The sequence below is a fragment of the Convolutriloba macropyga genome, chromosome 9 (genome assembly GCF_964194025.1).
Source record: "Convolutriloba macropyga chromosome 9, txConMacr16.3, whole genome shotgun sequence".
In the NCBI taxonomy this organism is placed as follows: domain Eukaryota; kingdom Metazoa; phylum Xenacoelomorpha; order Acoela; family Convolutidae; genus Convolutriloba; species Convolutriloba macropyga.
In genome coordinates this window covers 19315001-19334638 of record NC_134476.1, presented here as the reverse complement: position 1 = coordinate 19334638, position 19638 = coordinate 19315001, and the positions used below count along the sequence as shown (strand labels likewise).

At 35.7% G+C, this 19638-nt stretch overlaps 1 protein-coding gene across 1 annotated transcript in view; it reads left to right on the top strand.

Moving 5' to 3' along the window:
• The window catches only part of LOC142345657 (pre-mRNA-processing-splicing factor 8), a 77645-nt gene that overhangs the window by 7152 nt on the left and 50855 nt on the right, over positions 1 to 19638 (top strand). The window contains exons 8-17 of the mRNA XM_075397853.1: positions 185 to 379; positions 3893 to 4049; positions 9632 to 9821; positions 10114 to 10272; positions 10553 to 10723; positions 10956 to 11130; positions 13089 to 13203; positions 13456 to 13609; positions 13862 to 13995; positions 14206 to 14401. Coding sequence (XP_075253968.1) covers positions 185 to 379; positions 3893 to 4049; positions 9632 to 9821; positions 10114 to 10272; positions 10553 to 10723; positions 10956 to 11130; positions 13089 to 13203; positions 13456 to 13609; positions 13862 to 13995; positions 14206 to 14401 — 1646 coding nt within the window. The remainder of the gene's footprint in view (positions 1 to 184; positions 380 to 3892; positions 4050 to 9631; positions 9822 to 10113; positions 10273 to 10552; positions 10724 to 10955; positions 11131 to 13088; positions 13204 to 13455; positions 13610 to 13861; positions 13996 to 14205; positions 14402 to 19638) is intronic.

Genomic DNA, 19638 nt, shown 5'->3' with positions numbered 1-19638 from the left:
TAGAGAACGATGCTTAGATCTTACCGTTTTTTTTTCAAATTATGGTATATGCTATAAGCTACTTATTAAGTCATGAATAGGTATTGATCAAACAGTGAACGTTTGTGGTGCTCGGTCAAGAAACTTATTACTGTTTGTCCACAAAAAGCCCTTGGCGGGTTTGACATTGGGAATTTTTTTTCAGGCCTTATAATCTTCGATCAGGTCGCACCAGACGCGCTGTTGACGTTCCCCTCGTAAAGTCGTGGTACAGAGAACACTGTCCGAGTGGAATGCCAGTGAAAGTGCGCGTGTCATATCAGAAACTGCTCAAATACTTTGTACTGAATGCTCTTCATCACAGACCACCCAAAGCGCAGAAGAAACGATACTTGTTCAGGTATGATAGTGTTCTTAACAAAAAAAAGATTTCCGATTTTTTGAGATTCAATTGTTAATTGCTCTCAATCAAAATTTGTGGCAATTATATTAGTCCTGGTCTTCGAGTTTTCATACTAACGTGTTTTTTGTCTGATAGTAATTGTCTGGCCAAGAGACTTTGTGACTTTGTCTTGAGAAACGGGGAAAGCCCGATGGCAGGCATTAAGTCAGTGAGCAGTTCTGTTAGAAATATAAGAGCATGGTGTTCCTCGGCAAGAAGGCTGACCTCCGTAATTAGTTTGAGATTAATTTCTTTGACGTTAGTCGGTTATATTTTACTTCCTGATTAGAAGAATGTTGGAAGGTGCAATTTGTTTCGATTGTAGGAATGTTCAGGAAATTACGTGAATCACTTGGGAATCTAATATACGAATTATAAAATCCCACGTGAGATTGGATAATTTTTCTAATTATAGCTGCGAAGCTGTAAGCTGAGCGTAGCTATATTGCGGTGCTCTTGGTTTTTTTTTTTGTTTCGTCGTCTGACGCTTCATTTTCGTTTTACATTTGTTCTAGAACATTCTGTCTCGTCACTGCCTAAATGGCTTTTTCGCGCTTGATTTCACGCTTTCTGCGTGACCTAAATTGCGGTTATTCAGAAACAGAATCTGTTCCTAAAACAAAGTTGATTGTAAGAAAACATTTTGTATGGTCCGACAGCCGAGTGGTTAAGGCGACTGGCTGGTACTCCGGAGATCGCCGGTTCGAGACGCGACAGGGAAAATTTTTTTGCACCCAAAAACAACCTCCTTTGAAATAAACTTGTAAGTTTTATAGGCGGCGGCGATAGCTATTATCAACTCACTTCTGTATCTTTTTCCATCTGTATTTTACGGCACGCAAGTCTATTTCGCAGCTATTCCGGCAATCTGCTGGCTATGTTTTCATTGGTCAGAAATTGCTGTCTAAAACTTTTACAATGGACAGACTAAAATCTTAAGATCAAAAAGTATAATGCTTGTGCAGTTTTTTTAAATAGCCGCACAGCGATAGCTGGGTCTTTTATTGCCTTATCTTGATTTTCTTTACGACTCGAAGAGGAGTATTGGTTTTCTTAAGGTTTTTTTTTTACTAAAAGTTCTATTCGTTCAGACGATGTTTTAACCTAAAAGCGAAAGCGAGTAAAATTGCACGGTGAAATAATTTTTTCTGAGCGAGTGGAGTTTTCTGATCATGCGCTGCGTCTATTGAATGACTTTTTGACATTGAAAAGTAGTTTTTGACTGAATGGCACATATAGATAACCGTTTTTAGCCGTTTTTCCGTCTAAGTGGCCTATATTTTTTTGCTTGTAATTCGGTTTTTCGTAGAAATAATATTTATTTGGTGCTATATTGAAATGTAAACCTCGTAAATTGATACCACAGTGCTTTGAAGAGCCTAAAAATCGTTTGAAGTTCAAAATTGGCACATTTTTCTTGATTTTTTAAAGTTAATTTTGGCTTTTTTTTTATTAATTTCTTCATTTTTGAATCTTTCAACCTTCTTTTTGTCAATAATCAGTTAATATGGCAACTTCCTTTTGATAATTTATGTACTCAACGCCTCTTTCTACCTCGATGTAATTTTGTTTTATAATATGCTAATCGGATTTTGGTAGTTTTTTTCCATTTTTTCTCAGATTTTGTGCGAATTTTGGTTTTAATTACTAGAAAAAGCCTATTTGTCCAACATGAGGGACTTTAATGTCGTTAAATCAACTGCTTTTGGCGTTAAGTTTTTGAAAAACATTTAAAAACTTTTCATAAATGCAGTCTCAAAATTTTTTTGAGCTTTTATATGCAAAATGTTTTGTAGGTTATGAATTCTGCTATTTCTTTTTTTTCTGCTCAGGAGCATGGATCTTTGTCTCAGATTGCTCGTCGTTTTTTCTATTTCTCGAATGGTGAACAATAAAATGTGTTCGTTTTTCTTGATTTTTTAAATTTGATTAACTTTCAAAAATCGAGAATTAGTCTTTTTGTTACGGTGTTCCTTACATTGTGTCCATATTCTCCGCTTTATAGTTTGTATTGTTCTAGCTTTGTTCTGGCCCCTACATTTATATTCGTTATATTGATTTTTCAGTTGTTAAAAATTGAATGATTTCAGCTTTTTCTTAGATTTTCGTTATTTCGAGATTTTGCTAGAAAGTTTTTTCCAAAGTTGCCCCTTATTACTTTTTATTGCAAGTTTTTCCCGGCCTTGGTATTGTTTTGAAACAATTTTTTGCCTTTGAATTTTATTCTCTTAATATGTCTTTTCTGTGAAAAAATTTATTTTTGAATTAGTATGAAATCATGTCTAGAATATATAAAACAAGGAAGAAGTACGGGTTGTTTTTGTCTTAATTGCAGTCATTAGAAATCTAATTGTAGTGGTTTTCTTATTCTTGATTTTCAGCATTCTTCTTTGAAAAATTTAATTTAGTTTCTAATATTATTATCTGCCGTTTGCTTTCGCGATCTTTTTGAGATTAGAATCATGAATTTGTTGAGGGAAATTTAAGAGCCTGTCAGTTTTTCAACCTCTTAGTGTATTGAGCATCCTAATTTTTTGGACTTTTTAACGCTACCAAACGTTTTCAATAGTTTAAATCTTTGCTACATTTTGTTTCTCTTGGTGACAGTGGTTAATTTTCACCAATTTTAGATCAGAGCTGGGTAGGTAATGAGTTAATGGTTGAATACAAAAGTTAACGTCTTCAGCTGCAGTTTTGATTTCTTTGTGAAGTCTTGACGTTTCGAGTCGCTTCCGGATTTCTTCCGGCTGTGTTTTTATTTCGGCGTGGCGATTTTTGTTAAAACCATATGACGTCACAACTACTTCAAATCTGCTTTATGTTCATTCGTTCATGCAATTTCAACTGAAGTGCGTGTGTGACGTCATTTTTTGCTCCTAGTGGAGCAAGTTTTTTTGTTCATTTGCGTGATTAAATTTTGTCACACTTGACTTAACTCACTCACAAAAATGACTTTCTCAATTTGAAATTGACTTTTATTTACTTTTATTCAATGAGATAAGGTCAAATGGGTGTGTGTCACTCTAAATGAAGGTTATTGGAGAGCAGCTAATAGAGGCAGCGAAAACTTAAACAGATTTTTAGTCAAAATCTAACATATCAGCCTTCAATGCAAAGACAAATTTTTTTGGTCTGTCTTTTACTGTTTTTATGAGACTGCAGATCTACGAAGCTATTGCGGCTATTTTCTGGCAATCTGCCAGCTATGTTTCAATTTTTTGATAGTTTCTAAATGGTTTTCCCAATCCAGTCATAGTCCATTCGAGGTCAAGTTTTTTTGTTTTCTTTGAATTGTAGGTCAGGACTTTTCTTGGAAATTGTTGAAAAGGCTTTAAAGAGCATCCAGCGAGTGGGCAACGTATTCAATTTGATTTTTGGTTGGTGCGAATATAAACTATAGTTAATGGAATGTTGAAGTCAAAAACGCTATCCGAGATTTACAAATGTTTTGTTTTGAATCTTATTTTTTAGGTCTTACAAGGCAACAAAATTTTTCCAGTCAACTAAACTGGACTGGGTGGAGGCTGGACTGCAAGTTTGCAGACAAGGCTATAATATGCTCAATCTTTTGATCCACAGAAAGAATCTAAATTATCTTCACTTGGACTACAACTTCAATCTCAAACCTGTGAGTACTATATAAAAGACGACGCTATATATATTGAACTGAAGAGTAAGTGTAATATGAATTCAAAAATTAGAGTAACCTTGCCAAGCCGAAAGCGTATCAACTGGCTTTAGCTGAATTTGTATGTTAGTTCTAAGAACTCAATGGTTCCCATACTTTAAAGTTCCAGTTTTCAAAAGTTGCCAATTGTTTTTGAAGTTGTCAATAGGTCTTCTTGTCCAAAGATATATGTTTTCACCAATATGTTCTTTTGACTGCACATGGTTCAATTAAGAGGAAATCTAAAGGATATACAAACTGATAATACTCTTTGCTTTAACCTGCATAGAGGGGGGAGGGATGACGCACTTTATGCTGGACTTGCTTTTGCCGACCGTTATATTTTGCTGAGAGAAGTAAAATCGCTATTACTGAAATTCTCTTAAACGACTAGTAAGTGTTAAAAGTTTAAACTTTTAATAGCCGACGGCAGCCTCTCAACGGCTATTAATTGGGCGCGCTCCTTTTTACAACACGAAGGTGTATTGGTGGAGTGTATTTAAAACAGGGTGTAAAATTGAATGCTGGACGTGTATGAAAGCGGGTGAAATAATTTGATCACGTGCGGCTTTTTTCGAATCTGTTTTTGCGGGGTTTTTAACGGGCAAAGTAGTTCTGCTCATCAATATCAACAAGTAACTGTGGAATAAGTCAGTGGCTGTTTTTTTTGGGGCTCTCCTTTTTGCAATCCAAACAATTTCGATTGTATTGGTGAGCTGTGTTTTAAGATATTTTCACACATTTTCCAATGATTTTGATCTTTCAAAACGGGATAAACAATTAAAGCCCAACGGGCATTAAGTTTCATTAGGCCATGTTTTAGTCCATGTGGGCTTTAGGCCATGTTTTTTGGGTTTTTTAAATTTTTTAAAATTGCTCTTGAACGAAGTTCATAGCAATTATTGCAAACGTGTTGGTCTTTTTTGCAGTTTTTTTGCTTGATATTTTGCGCTTTTCTTCTGGAACATTCTTTGACATCTCAATTGACTTTTTCACGGTTTCTTTCTTCATTTGTGAGTGATCTCACTCCGAAGTTAAGCCTGTTGCTATAAAATCGGTTGCAGCACAGCCATAAACAGTGTCTGGTAGAAGAGTGGTTATTGCATGTAGTTAAGGATCGGCAAGTCAATGGTTCGAATCCCGTTGGGGTCAATTTTTTTACCCGCCTCGTTCGAGAGCAATTCTTCCGACATTTGTCGATTTGTTTTGTTTAATTGGGTTTAGTTTGAAGCTTTTATAAAATGATAAAAGTATTTTGCGAGACAAAATTACTTATTACAACCATTTTGTGAGCTATATGTTTTGGCGCTACAAAGACGCAAAATTATACTAATTTATGCAATTCTTTTTTCTAGTTTTCCTAAAGTTTTTGTCAATTTTTGGTTTTTGTCCAGCTGCAACGGCCATACCACGTATTCCACTGTCTGATAAAAAAAAGGTACTGCATGGTTGTTGGTGTCAGTGGAAGTGTTTCTAACATTTTAACATTTCGAATTTTAAAATTTTTTTGAAGTTTTTTAACGAGTTTTTTAAAGACATTTGTCTTTTATTCAGTTCTTCTTGTCTCAGCAGCCAGGTAACCTCCAGAATTTGATAATATGTTATTGCATAGGTGATAGGGGTTGAGGAATGGTTTTCAACATTTTAATAGAATCAATTTCGGTTTTTTGAAATTTGAAACTTCTAAAAGTTTTGTCTATCGATCGTTATGAGCCAATGACTTTTTCATGCTTGGAACTGGTTTACTAAATAGCCTCTCGAGACACAGAAATGGTTCTGAAGATATTGATATCGTGATTTTCAGCAGCATTTCTTTAAAATTTGCTATTGATTTTCATTTGTTTGAATTTTTTTTGTCATTTTCTTTTGGTAATCGATCTTCAAGGGCCAATAAATTTCTTTCAGATCTGGCAGATAAAATACTGGATCGATTTTTAGAGACAAAAGTTAGTTATGAACACATTTTGTATTAGGTATATTTAAAGGGATCAAATTTTGACATCGGGGTAAAAGCTTCAAGAGTTTTAGCAATGAGTAGATTTTTGATCAGTTTTGATTGTTTTAGTTTCTTAACTTGATGATTTTGTTTGTGTTTTGTCTTGTATTGTTCGATTGCTCTGCTGATCAGGTAGAGTAATTTATGGTTCATTAATTCTTTGGATTGCATTTCAAGACTTGTCCTGCTGTTTTTTATTTCGCTTTACCTTTTGATCATTTTTTTTTCGCTCTACATAAGTCACGATTTTCACGTTTGACTTCTGACTTACATCACTCGCCGTTTCAACTGAATGTGTTTTTAATTTTTTATGTATCCTTTTACGCACTGTAGCGACTACGGTCAAAGTCAAAAGAGCAAAATCAAAAGAAACAGGATCAGCATTTAAAGCCCGGTCATTAAGTCATAGTGCATTAGGTTATCAAAGTTCATTAAAGCAATTGCTAGCTGGCATTAGTATTATGCTTAATAGCGTTCAGTTTAAAAGTTGAATTAACTGCAATTTTATAATCTAACCAAATATGCAGAATGTGCTCACCAATTATTTTTTTTAAAAATTTGACACTCTGAAAAATTTCTCTTTTTTGTTTTTCTGTTTCAATCCAAATGTGCACCAAGTGGGTCTACGGCGGCTCTTCTACAGCAATTTGCCCCCCCCCCCACTTTTGTCACCCACCAGCCCCCGCTGCGCTGACCTGACATCCTTTCCATTAAGATAAAGATAGCCATTGTGGCTAGCTACTGACGAAGCCAACCGGTCGTTTGAGAGCAATTCGCCCGACGTTAGTCGGTATGTTTGTAATTAAAAGCCGCGAAGTGATAGCTGAGGCTATTATTTGGCCTTCTCATGTTTTTTTTTAATCTTTGCAAGATTTTTGTTACGACCATATGACGTCACAATCACTTCAAACCTGCTTCCTGTTTATTCGGTTATGCAATTTCAACTGAAATGCGTGCGTGACGTTTTTCACTCTTAGTGGAGCGAGTTTTTTGTTCTTTTGCTTGATTAAATTTTTGTTCAAAAACATGACTTAACTCACTCGCAAAAATGACTTCTTCAATCTGAAATTAACTCTTTTGCCTTAATTCAAAGAGAAAAGGTCAAATGAGTGCTTGTCTCTCGAAGGCTATTAAAGAGCAGCTAATAGTTATACAGATTCTTAATCAAAATTTTACATCTCAGCCCTTAATGATAAGAATAAGTTTCCTTTTTACTTTTTTGAGACTACAGATCTTTGTTACTTTCTTTTTGAGACTACAGATCTATGAAGCTATTGTGGCTTTTTTCTTGAAATCTGCCAGCTATGTTATCTTCTGTTTTTTTTATCGTGTGGTAGTTATGCATAACATAAATTAACTTTATCAGCCAATGTGTAATAAGAATGTTTTTGGTAATAATTTGGCAAAATTTTCCTGATGTGAACTTTTAGAGGCAGGTGAAACGTTTCATAGGGCTTGCGGATGTAATGCTGATTTGTTTTAGAAAAAAATGGTTTGGAAGATATTAAAATCGCTTCTTTTGGCGATTTTTCAATTCAATTGACCATTTTCAAGTGTTTGAATATTTTTTGTTGCTCTTGGCGATTGTTGGATCCTGCGAGCCAGTGAAACTCATAAAGGGTTTGATAATAGTTTTTGCATAGTTTCTAGTTGCAAAGTGATGGTTTTCAGGATACTAATATATAGAATTTTTGCGACTTTCCAATAAAAATAGATCCTCTTTTAATCTTTTTTTTTCAGAGGGGACAAATGCAATTTTCAAGGTCCTGGCGAAGGACTGTTGTTAGTTTTTTTTCACTATACCAAAACGTTTACTTACCAAAATCTTATGAAGTTTTTAAGAGCTTTCAAAATAAATCGCAATTTCTTCAATTTCTTCTATTTCCAACTTTTCTGCGGTTCTTGCTTCTTGTGCAGCCTGTTTTCTGCTAGCCTGCAAGCTAGTGTTCTGTAGATTTAATCATGAAAAAAATGTTTTTGAAGGCATGAATGTGGAGAAATAGACCAATTCTCTGATTAATTGCTCTCAAACGAAGTTTGTAGCAATTATATTAGTCCTGTCGGTCTTTTTTATGCGGTTTTTCGCTTGACCGATTTTTCGTCTGACGCTTTTGACTTTTGTCCTCAAAGACGGGATAAACTGGTAGCGCCCAGCGGGCATTAAGTTCTCTTAGAGCCTTTCAGCTGTTTCAGCTCAACCTGTTTTGGAGACTTATACTTATGGTGTGAAGGGTGTTTCTTAGAGGTTGAGACAACCCCCCCCCCGCTCGCTGGTTGTTTGAGAGCAATTCGCCCGACGTTAGTCGGTTATGTTTTCCTTTTTGGGATTTTTTTGTCATTTTCATTTTTTTGATCCTAAATGTTCAATGAATTTTTTGTGCGCGATTGTGCGTAAGTTTGTACTTTATGACTCTGGCTTCAAAGAAACTATCTACAAACTGTGGCAAATCTTAATTTTTATTGCTAATCTCTTGTTTTTTTTTTCATTGCTCAACATGTCTATGTTTGCCTCTTAGATGTCAAGCTAGTTTTTTTTTCCTATGACAGATTTGCTGCTCTTTTTACCGTTTAAAAGAACTGTTGTATTCAACACGCGGATTCTAAAACTATGCATTTTGAGCTCTAGTAATTTTGTCCCTCTGTTGTATTTTTTTCTTTGTAAATTGTGAAACCGTGTTTGGCACGCATTGTTCAATTGGTCTGCTGGTCAGGTATAGCAGGTTTATTTTTACCATTCAATACTTTGGATTTTATTTCAGGATTTGTCTGCTATAATTTTTATTTCGCTTTAGCTTTCGGTCCTTTCAGTCATAATGCATTGGGTTGTCAAAGTTCGTTGAGAGGTTGCTTGCTCGCATTAGTTTTAAGTCTTATAGCCTTCAGTTTAGAAGTTTAATCAGGTATATTTATAGTTTCTGCCACATACTGCACACAGAATTAGTACACTTTTTAACACTAATGAAACAATTTCTGTCAGTTTTTCTTTTCTTTTTTCTGCTTCAATTCCGATGTGCGACAACGGCGACTGTTCTCATATAGTTTGCCGGCTATAGTTTGTTTTCTGGAGGAATAATTTAGGCTATTTTTAGGGATTAAGAGATGGATATGATACATTAGCTTATGGATTAACTCAAATAACGCAGGCAGGCAGTTTTCTATACTTTTACCTACAATAAGGTTATTTTGACTTTTCTATCAATCAACGGTGCATCGCGTTTTAAGATGCATTTTTTAAAACTTATACAGAAAACGTATCAATGATCGCAAATTTAACCAATTTTTAGTCTCATGCTTTTAATTCTTCGTCCTCAAAAACGGGATTGGCCTTTGACGGTAGGCAGAATTTTTCGTTGACGTGATAATGAAAGTTAAGAGATCAAATGTGCAGATAAATTGTACGATACAGCCTTGAAACGAAACCGGGGAGCCATGAGTTTAGCTATGATGACATGTTCTGCGTTGGACGGGTTGGAAGTTTGTGAACGCTCATTACCACCCATCTTGATTGTCTAAATTAAAACAGGTGCTCAACTTAAATTTGCTTCAGGTGAAAACACTGACTACAAAAGAGCGAAAGAAGTCGAGGTTTGGGAATGCATTCCACTTATGCCGTGAGATCCTCAGACTGACCAAGTTGATTGTGGATGCACACGTGCAATACAGGCTGGGAAATATCGACGCTTACCAACTGGCAGATGGTCTCCAGTATATTTTCACTCACGTTGGGCAGCTGACAGGTAAACATTTCTAGGGCCCAAACATCTATAACAGTCATTGTCTGTCCTGAAAAGACCTAGAATGCAATGAATGACGTAGTTTAAGTGTCAGAAGGCGGTTTTGCTAAAAATCGGTTATCAATCTCGTTTGTTGAGCATAAATATTTGTTGAGTTGATCGAGAAATCGGACAGCTTTGTGTTTACTAGATCTCTTATTGCATTTTCTGAAAAGTTGAGGTCAAATGTAAGCCGTTGAAGCGTACGTGCATTTTTATCCAAGCATCGTTTGAATTTCCCCTACTTCTGTTACAGGTATATACCGGTATAAGTACAAGCTGATGAAGCAGATCAGGATGTGTAAGGATCTGAAACACGTGATCTACTACCGGTTTAACACTGGAGCAGTGGGAAAAGGTCCTGGCTGTGGATTCTGGGCACCCACTTGGCGAGTTTGGCTGTTCTTCCTCAGAGGTAAAAAAAATTTCTGCAACCCAAGAATAACTGTCTAAAGCTTTGTTACCACTATATACGAGAATTCTACAAATAAAAAGGGTTTAGATGGGGAACACAAGAGTCGGTAAAAGCTTTATTGATGGTTTTGAGATAAGGCACTCTCTAACCCACTGTAACCCTCTTTAAGAAAATTTGTTGGTCATTTCCAGCGAAATGGAAAATTTTAAATCTTGCTAGAGATATTTCTTTCGAAACTCAGCTGAGATTTAGATGATTTTTTTAGAATGACTATTTTCAGGTGTGGTGCCTCTTCTGGAGCGCTGGTTGGGCAATTTGCTGGCAAGACAGTTTGAGGGGCGTCACTCGAAAGGCGTGGCTAAAACTGTAACGAAGCAAAGGGTGGAGAGCCATTACGATCTGGAGTTGAGGGCCGCTGTTATGCATGATATTTTGGACATGATGCCAGAAGGTAAGCGGGTGACTCTTAGCTGGCAATTTTATTATTCAATTGTCTCGAAAGCGAGGAGATGTCAAATGTCATCTTTGTTAATTTTAAAGTTTTGAATTGAATGAGCTAAAAAAAATGAGATGATTCCTCCATTTTAGGCTTTGCTAGCTTTCGTTTATAGTCGTGTTTTAAGTGGCAATAAATGGCTTGTATTATAGTTGATAAAAGATGATATATACATGACAATTTTTAGGTATCAAACAAAACAAAGCTAGAGTAATCCTACAGCATTTGAGTGAGGCTTGGAGATGCTGGAAAGCAAACATCCCCTGGAAAGTACCTGGTTTACCAACTCCTGTTGAAAACATGATACTTAGATATGTCAAGTCGAAAGCCGATTGGTGGACTAATACAGCACATTATAACAGGTTAGTGAAAGAAAATTGTCCGTAGATTAAGCTACTAATTAGAAAAAAAATTGGAGAGAAAATTTAAGTATTCTCAAAGGAATCATTTGATTAATTTCGACAACTATTAATTGCTCTCAAACGAAGTTTGTAGCAATTATATTAGTCCGGTCGGTCTTTTTTATGCGAGTTTTAGCTTGACCGATTTTTTTTGTCTAACCCATTTGAATTTTTTTCCTCAAAAACGGGATAAACAGGTAGCGCTCGGCGGGCATTAAGGGCTCTTAGAGCCTTTCAGCTCCGTTTCAGCTCAAACTGTTTTGGAGACTTATATTTATGGTGTGAAGGGCAGTTCTTTTAAGGTTGAAGGCACCCCTACTGTTGACCCCCCCCCCCCACTATTGCCCTCCCCGTGGCTAGCTACTGACGAACAACCGCTCGCTAAAAACACAAGTTTATACTTCTTCAAGCTTTTTGAAAATTTTACTGCATAGTTTCTAGTGGTAGTGGAATGGTTTCAACATTTTAACATCACGAATTTTAGCATTTTTTTTTGACAAAACGTGCAATTTTTCAAATTTTTGACTTTTGATTTTTATTATTCACGTCTTTCCAGACGCAGAAGCCAGAAAACCTCCTTAAGGGTTTTAATATAAGATACCGAAAAATTTTTATTTGCCATGCAATAGTTTTCAACTTTTTAATATCAAAATTTTAGCAATTTTTTGATAAAACTTGCTTGTCGTTTTTTTAAATTTCTCCAGCCTCAAGAAATCTCCTCACGGGTGGTTTGACAATAGTTTACTGTATCGTTTCTAGATGTAATGGAATGTTTTTCAAGATTTTAACATAATGAATTTTAGCATTTTTGTTTACAAAACTTGCTATTTCTTTTTTAATTTTTTTTGACCTTTATTGTCGTTATTCACGTATTTTCGGCCTTAGGGTAACAAAACGTCTGTTAGGGTTTGATAATAATTTACTTGAATTTTTTTTGACCATGGAATTGTTTTAAATTTTTTGTTATCACAAATTCTAGCAATTTTTTCTTTAAAAAAACTTGCGATCTTTTCAATGTTTTTTGACATTGTTATTATTCATGTTTTTTCAGCCTTAGGGGTCAGAAAACTTCCGCCACTCTTTGATAGTAAGTTAAGGCAAAATTGTTTTTGGCCATGGATTAGTTCTTTAACTTTTTATTATTACAAATTTTAATAATTTTTTTAAATAAACTTGCGATTTCAAGTTTTTTGAGATTTTTTTGTTCTTTTTAGGTTTTTCCAGCCTCAAGAGCCACACAACCTCCTCTAGTGTTTGAGTTGCGTCATAGTTTCTAGATGTAATGGAATGTTTTTTAATGTTTAAATATCACGAATTTAAGCAATTTTTTGAAAATATTTTCAATTTTAAGTTTTTTGATTTTTTTTTGAATTTTTTAGTATATCTTGAATTTTAGCCAAATTTTGTTAAAATTTGCTATTGTCTTCAAAATTTTTGAATATTTTTTGTCCATTTCTGAGTTCAAAAATTTTCAGAAATTGTTCAAAAGTATACAATCATTGCTGGCCAACGAAGCTTTTCAAGTCTTGCAGGTTACCTGGCATAACTCCAGAGACACTAAGTAATTTTGAACATTTTCACTGCGAAATCTGGAAGCTTTTCTTTTAAATTTTGCAATATTTTGCTAATTTTTAAAATATCAGTTTTTTTTCTATTTGATTTATTTACTAACAAGGCTGGAAAACTAAAAGTTGCGGAGTCGAATCAAGCTAAAGCTAACCTCACTAAACCGCTAGCTACTGATGAAGCAAACCGCTCGCCGGTTGTTTGAGAGCAATTCGCCCGACGTTAGTTGGTTATGTTCATTAAGTTAGTTTTGGAATTCTGAAATTGATTTGATATATTTCACAGCAAGTGCTTAATTAGAGCATTCTGATGTTGACTTATGTTCACCTTGTCGAATGTGAACCTTGTTTCAGAGAGCGTATTCGACGAGGAGCAACAGTCGACAAGACAGTATGCAAGAAGAACCTTGGCAGATTGACTCGACTGTATCTGAAAGCTGAACAAGAGAGGCAACATAACTATTTGAAGGTATTACACCCTTATTAAAATCAGCATGGTATTTGGCATTTGTGTCGGTTGCATTACTATATTTTCATGTATTGGTATCTGGCAGAAAAGTTGTTTTCAGTACGGAGGAGGTCTCTATATGGGCAATAAGTAGGATTAATAATTATTAGCTTTTAAAGAAAAACGCAGGTCATTCTAATGCGAGCTGAGCTGCTGAACGGGGTTGGCACATTCATTGTTGATTTCTGACTCATTATCTGTTGTTGATTTCAGGATGGTCCCTACATCACAGCCGAGGAGTCGGTAGCTATCTACACCACCACAGTACATTGGCTTGAGAGCAGACGCTTCTCTCCCATTCCATTTCCGCCTCTAGCTTACAAACACGACACAAAACTGCTCGTATTGGCATTGGAAAGGCTGAAGGGTAAGTTAATCGTACTGCGAGCTGAACGTCTATGCGTTTGTTTGAACCGTTAAATGTGTGACATAAGACGTGTTTAGGTTTAATGAGTGTTGTAAAAGACTCGAGTAATTATTACAGCCGTAATTTGAAGCATATAGAACTTGATATGAAGATCGCATTTCGGAGCTTCTTGATAGCATTACTTAAGCAAAAATGGGAGTGTTACGTCATGCTCGTTTTTAATTGCTTCATAGTGGTATTTGGTTTTTGCAGAAGCGTACAATGTGAAGAATCGTCTCAACCAGAGCCAGAGAGAGGAGTTGGGATTGATTGAACAGGCATACGACAACCCACACGAAGCACTTTCACGTATCAAACGACATTTGTTAACCCAACGAGCTTTCAAGGTATAAGCTAATCCAAAATAACCTATGCCTTTCCTTGATCGCTAATAAAGGAAAAAGAAGATGATAAGATGTGACAAAGTTTGGTCGTTTATTGGAATTCAGAATTGCTCCTCCTCGTTTCAGTCGTTATGGAAAAGTTAAGTTAATACGCTTCTAGGCAGTTGATATTGCATTTTCAGGTGTAAATGGCCTTTGGCTATTTGTGTTTAGGAAGTTGGCATTGAGTTCATGGATTTGTACAGCCACCTGGTGCCAGTGTATGACATTGAGCCTTTGGAGAAAATTACTGATGCCTATCTGGATCAGTATCTGTGGTACGAAGCCGACAAAAGACGTCTGTTTCCACCATGGATTAAGCCTACAGACTCCGAGCCACCTCCGCTCCTTGTCTACAAATGGTGTCAAGGTAAGTTGTGGAAGATAAACAAAATGTGTTATGCAAACAATCGATTTCATTGCATTATGGCCTCTTTGCATTATCTGTCGTGGCCTTAATACCCTGGAGAAATAGATGACGTAAAATCTGACCTGTTGTCTGCCAGAAAGCTATTAATTGCTCTCGAACAAAGTTTGAAGCAATTACTGGAAACTTGTTGATCCTTCTATGGAAAATTTTATCTTGGCCAAGTTGACTTTTCGAGTGACTTATACGCCCTTGACTTTCTCGTTTTGCGTGATTGGAATTTCTCTTTCATTCACAAGTGTCAGCAGCTGAGCTCAAATAGTGACAGTTCACTGCTAAAAGTCAACTGAAAAGTGCGCCGAAATTGGTGTAATTTTTAACTGTTCTCAAACGAAGTTTGTACCTATTATATTTGCCTGTAGTCTTTTTCATGCAACTTTTATTAGCCGCCGTCAGCCTTTCAACGGCTATTATTTAGGCGGTCTCTTTTTCTTTCGGTTTTGGAAATGGTTTTCCCATTTCACTCATAGTCCGTTCTGGGTCTACTTTTTGTTTAGTCAATAAAAATTCGTTCAATTGTACGTCAGGACTTGTTCTGCTCTATATTTACAATTCAAAGAATTTTAATTGCATTGGGATGCTGTGTTTTTTTTAAGATATGTTCACACATTTTTCAATGACTTTGATCTTTCAAAACGGGATGAACAGGTAAAGCCTAGCGGGCATTAAGTTTCATTAGATGCCCAAAGTCGGCTTTAGTAGTCCTTCAAGTGCTTAGAGTGGTGCAGCTGATGGGATGACCTTAATATAAGGTTAATAGGTCATTTTCAGGAGTTTTTCGGCACAAAATGGTGCAATTTTTCATGTTTTTTTTTGTGATTTTTTTGAGTTTTTAGTTTGATTAGGCTCAGGTTGAAATTTTTAAAAGTTGATGAAGGCCTTTTGCGAGACAAAATTAATTGTTATGACGATTTTTTGAGCATATGCTTTGGTACTACAAACATACACGCAGAATGATATTAAGTTTTGCAATTTTTTTCAAGTTTTTTGATTTTTTTTATGATTTTTCGAGTTTTTCCCAGCATCAGAGGCCAGGGAATCTCCTTCAAGGTTTGATAATACGACACTGCATGGTTTGTAGTAACAATGGATTAGTTTTCAACATTTTAATGTCTCAAGTTTTAGCTTTTTTGGATAAAATCTGCAATTTTTTTCAAGGTTTCCTAAAGTTTTTGTCAATTTTCGATATTTGTCCAAGTGCCAGAAAACCTATTACACGGTGTGATAAAAATTTACTGAATGGTTGTTAGTTTCAATGGATTCATTTTTAACAATTTAACCTTTCGAATTTCAGAAAGTTTTAAATAAAATTTGCACTTCCAAGTTTTTTCAAAACATTTCTTTTATTCAGTTTTCCTAGCCTCAGTAGCCAGGTAGCCTCATCCAGGGTTTGATAGTGTGATATATTTTTAAGTAGTTGCTAGGGGGCAATTGAATGGTTTTCATTCTTTAAATAGAACAAATTTATATTTTTTGGAATTTGAAGTTTTTTCTAAAAATTATTGCCTATCGATCTTTGAGCCAATTAATTTTTTAAGGCTTGGAAATGGGTTACTGGATAGCCTCTAGAGACACAGAAATGATTCTGAAGATATTAATATCACGATGTTCGGCAACATTTCATTAAAATTTGCAATTTATTTCGTTTTTTTTTTAATTTTCCGGTCATTTTCGAGTTAATCGATCTTCAAGGACCAATGAATTTTTTTAGGTCTTGCAGATTTAATACTGGACCGATTTCAGAAACAAAAATTGGTTTTGAACATATATTTGAAATAGGTATTTTTAAAGGAGTCAAATTTCGCCTTAGGAGTGAAAGCTGAAAGATTTTTAGCAATGAGTATTTTTTTTCTGGTGTGATTGATTGTTTGTTTCTCAGTTTTTGAGGTGATTTTGTTTGTGTTTTGCCTGACATTGCTCAATTTATGTGCTGGTCAGTTAGAGTACTTCTAAGTTTTTCATTCATTTCTTTGAATTCTATTTCAGGACTTGTCCTGCTATGTTTTTTAATTCGCTTTACCTTTCGATCACATTTTTCGTTTTACATTCACGCTTGACTTCTGACTTATCTCACTCACTGTTCAACTGAATCGATTTTAAATTCTTTCGCTCATTGATTTTCGTAATGTAATGAATACGTTCAAAATCAAAAGAGCAAAATCAAAAGAGTGATAAACATATAAAGCCCGGTCGTTAATTCATAGTGAATCAAGCTATCAAAGTTCATCAAAGCGATTGCTAGCTGGCATTAGTATTATGCTAATAGACTTCAGTTCAGAAGCCTAATTAAGTGTAATTTTAGAATCTAACCGAATATGCAGAATTTACACACCAAATAAGAAGACTTTGACAAAAATTCTGTCAATTGCTATCTCTTAATTTTTTCTTTGTCAATCCCAGTCTGCGTCAAGCGGTTCAACGGTGGCAGTTTGCCGGCTATGTTGTGCTTGACCAATTTTTTGCCTGAACCTTCTGACTTTTGTCCTCAAAAACGGAATATCAGGTTAAGCTCGAAGAGCGTTAAATTCTCTTAGAGCCTTGTAGCTCACTTTTCTCTAAGTAAGCAAATCACCAAAACAGTCTAAGAGATAATAATTTCATCATGTAAAGAGTGTCTCTTATAGTTTGACTCCCTCCTTCAACTCGCCCCCAACTTAAATTACCACCCACTTCCTCCACTGGTTTACATCATTCCACCCGTAAAACCGCACACGTGCCCAGAACTTCGAGAGCAATTCTTCCGACGTTTGTCGGTTATTTTGTTAAAGGTCAATAAGCCACAAAGGAAATAGATTTGTATGGAAATTGTTTGAAATGGAAATTCTAGTAAGTCAAGAGAAATTCGATATCTCTTCGTTTGTTTGGTCCTTTGTAAATTACGGGAAAGAACGTCTTGTGCTGATCAATTCAGTCATTACTCCACTATTTATTCAGAGTAGAATCTTCGGCTCTGTAGTTTTTAATTGCTCTCGAATGATGTTTGTAACAATTGTGGTAGCTCTTCGGATCTTTTTCTGCATTTTTTTCTGGGTCGTTTTTGTCGGATCGTTTTTAATAGCTGCCCTCATCTTCTCAGCCGGCTATTATAGCGCTCCTAATTTTTTTTACTTCGTCGAACTTTTTTTCGCTTTACCATTTTTGCTGTTTTTTCGACATTTTGCGTGAAATCTTTTGGACTTCTCTAGGCTAGTTTCACTCTTCTGTCATTCTGCTCAAAGTCCTTTTAAACAGCAGCTGCTCAGAAAAGCAATTCAAAATGAAGAGAGTCAGTATAAAAAAATCAAAGTCAAATAAAAACGGGATAAACCCATAAAGCCCATTTTTAGATGCCCGGTACTTGAACTTTGTTCTCATAAGTTTTAGTTACTATCTATAATGCTTATTGGTATTGATACTAGACCCTGTAGCCTCTCACTGAGAGACAGGAGTATGCTCAATTACGAAATGACATCAAAATAAATCGCACTTAAAAATGTTTTTATACAAAAATCGGATCTTTTCCGTTTGTGCCCCCCCCCCCCCAGTACGTTATACTCCCCCCAGTTACAGAGCACGTGTCATTACATAGTAAATCATTATGTAAAAATATTGCATCTGGGGGTTGCAAATAATATGCACCCACTAAGCTGGGGGGGGGGGGGCACAAACGGAAAAGATCCCAAAAATCAATTTTTGTTGATATTTTCTTTTCTTTCAATCCCAATAGAGTTATGGGAATCAACGGCGGCTATTTTCCCACAATCTGCTGGGTATGTTTACAATTAAAATAATTTGAATTGTATTGGGGCGCTGTCTGTTTACGACTCGAAGAGGAGTATTGGAGAAGTCCTTTTTTTAAATCAATTTTATTGGAGTGAAGTGGGAAATGAAACGCGTGAAAGAATTTGGAGGGATTTTGGTGCTGAACAAAAGTGAAGAGTGGAGCGAAGAGAGTGGTTTTTGTTCATGCTGCTGTTTTTGAGAGAGCGAGAAATTGATGTGTGAAAAATTTTTCTCTAAGTGAGCGAAATTTTTTTGTTCACGTGCGGCTTTTAAAAGCAGTTTTTTAATTGCTCTCAAACGAAGTTTGTAGCAATTATATAAGTCCTGTCGGTCTTTCTTTTTATGCGGTTTTTCGCTTGACCGATTTTTCGTCTGACGCTTTTGACTTTTCGTCCTCAAAAACGGGATAAACAGGTAGCGCCCAGCGGGCATTAAGTGCTCTTATAGCCTTTCAGCTCTGTTTCAGCTCAAACTGTTTTTTAGACTCATACTTATACTTATGGTGTGAAGGGCGGTTCTTAGAGGTTGAAGACACCCCCACTGTTGACCCCCCCTATTGCCCCCACCCCCCCACCACGCTGTTGCCCCCCACCCCAGTGTTGCCCCCCAATCAGCCTGGTGTGCACCCCCCCCACCCCCTCCCGTGGCTACCTACTGACAAACAAGAACAACCGCTTGCAAAAAACGCAAATTTATACTGTTTTGCAATTTTTTTCAAGCTTTTTGAAAGTTTTTGACATTTTTTTGATTTTTATCAGCCCTAGGTGTCAAGGAACCTCCTTTAGGTTTTACAAGTAGGTTACTGCGTAGTTTCTAGTGGTAATTTAATGGTTCAACATTTTACCATCACGAATTTTAGCTTTTTTTGAGAAAACGTGCAATATTTTCAAATTTTTTGACATTTTTTTCCTCTTCAGGTCTTTCCTGACCCAGGGGCCAGAAAACATCCTATGGGGTTTGGTAATAAGGTACTGACAAATTTTTAATGGTAATGGAATAGTTTTCCAACTTTTTAATGTCACAAATTTTAGCATTTTTTTGATAAAACTTGCTTTTTTCAAGTTCTTTTTCAAATTTTTTGTCGTTTCTTAATTTTTTCAGTATTAAGAGCAAAGTAACCTCTAGTGATTGCGAATAGGTTTCTGAATAATTTTTAGATTAGATGGAGTGTCTTGCAATATTTTAACATCACGAATTTTAGCATATTTTTGATTTTTTCGACATATTTTCCAATTTTTTAACATTTATAGGCATTATTTAGTTTTTTTGAGCCTCAAGGGTCAAAAAAGCCTCCGTTAGGGTTTGATAATAAGTTATTGGAAAATTTTTGTTGGTCATGGATTAATTTTCAAATTTTTAATTTTGGGTTTTAGCAATTTTGTTTTAAACTTGCAATTTTTTTGAAGTTTTTTGAAATT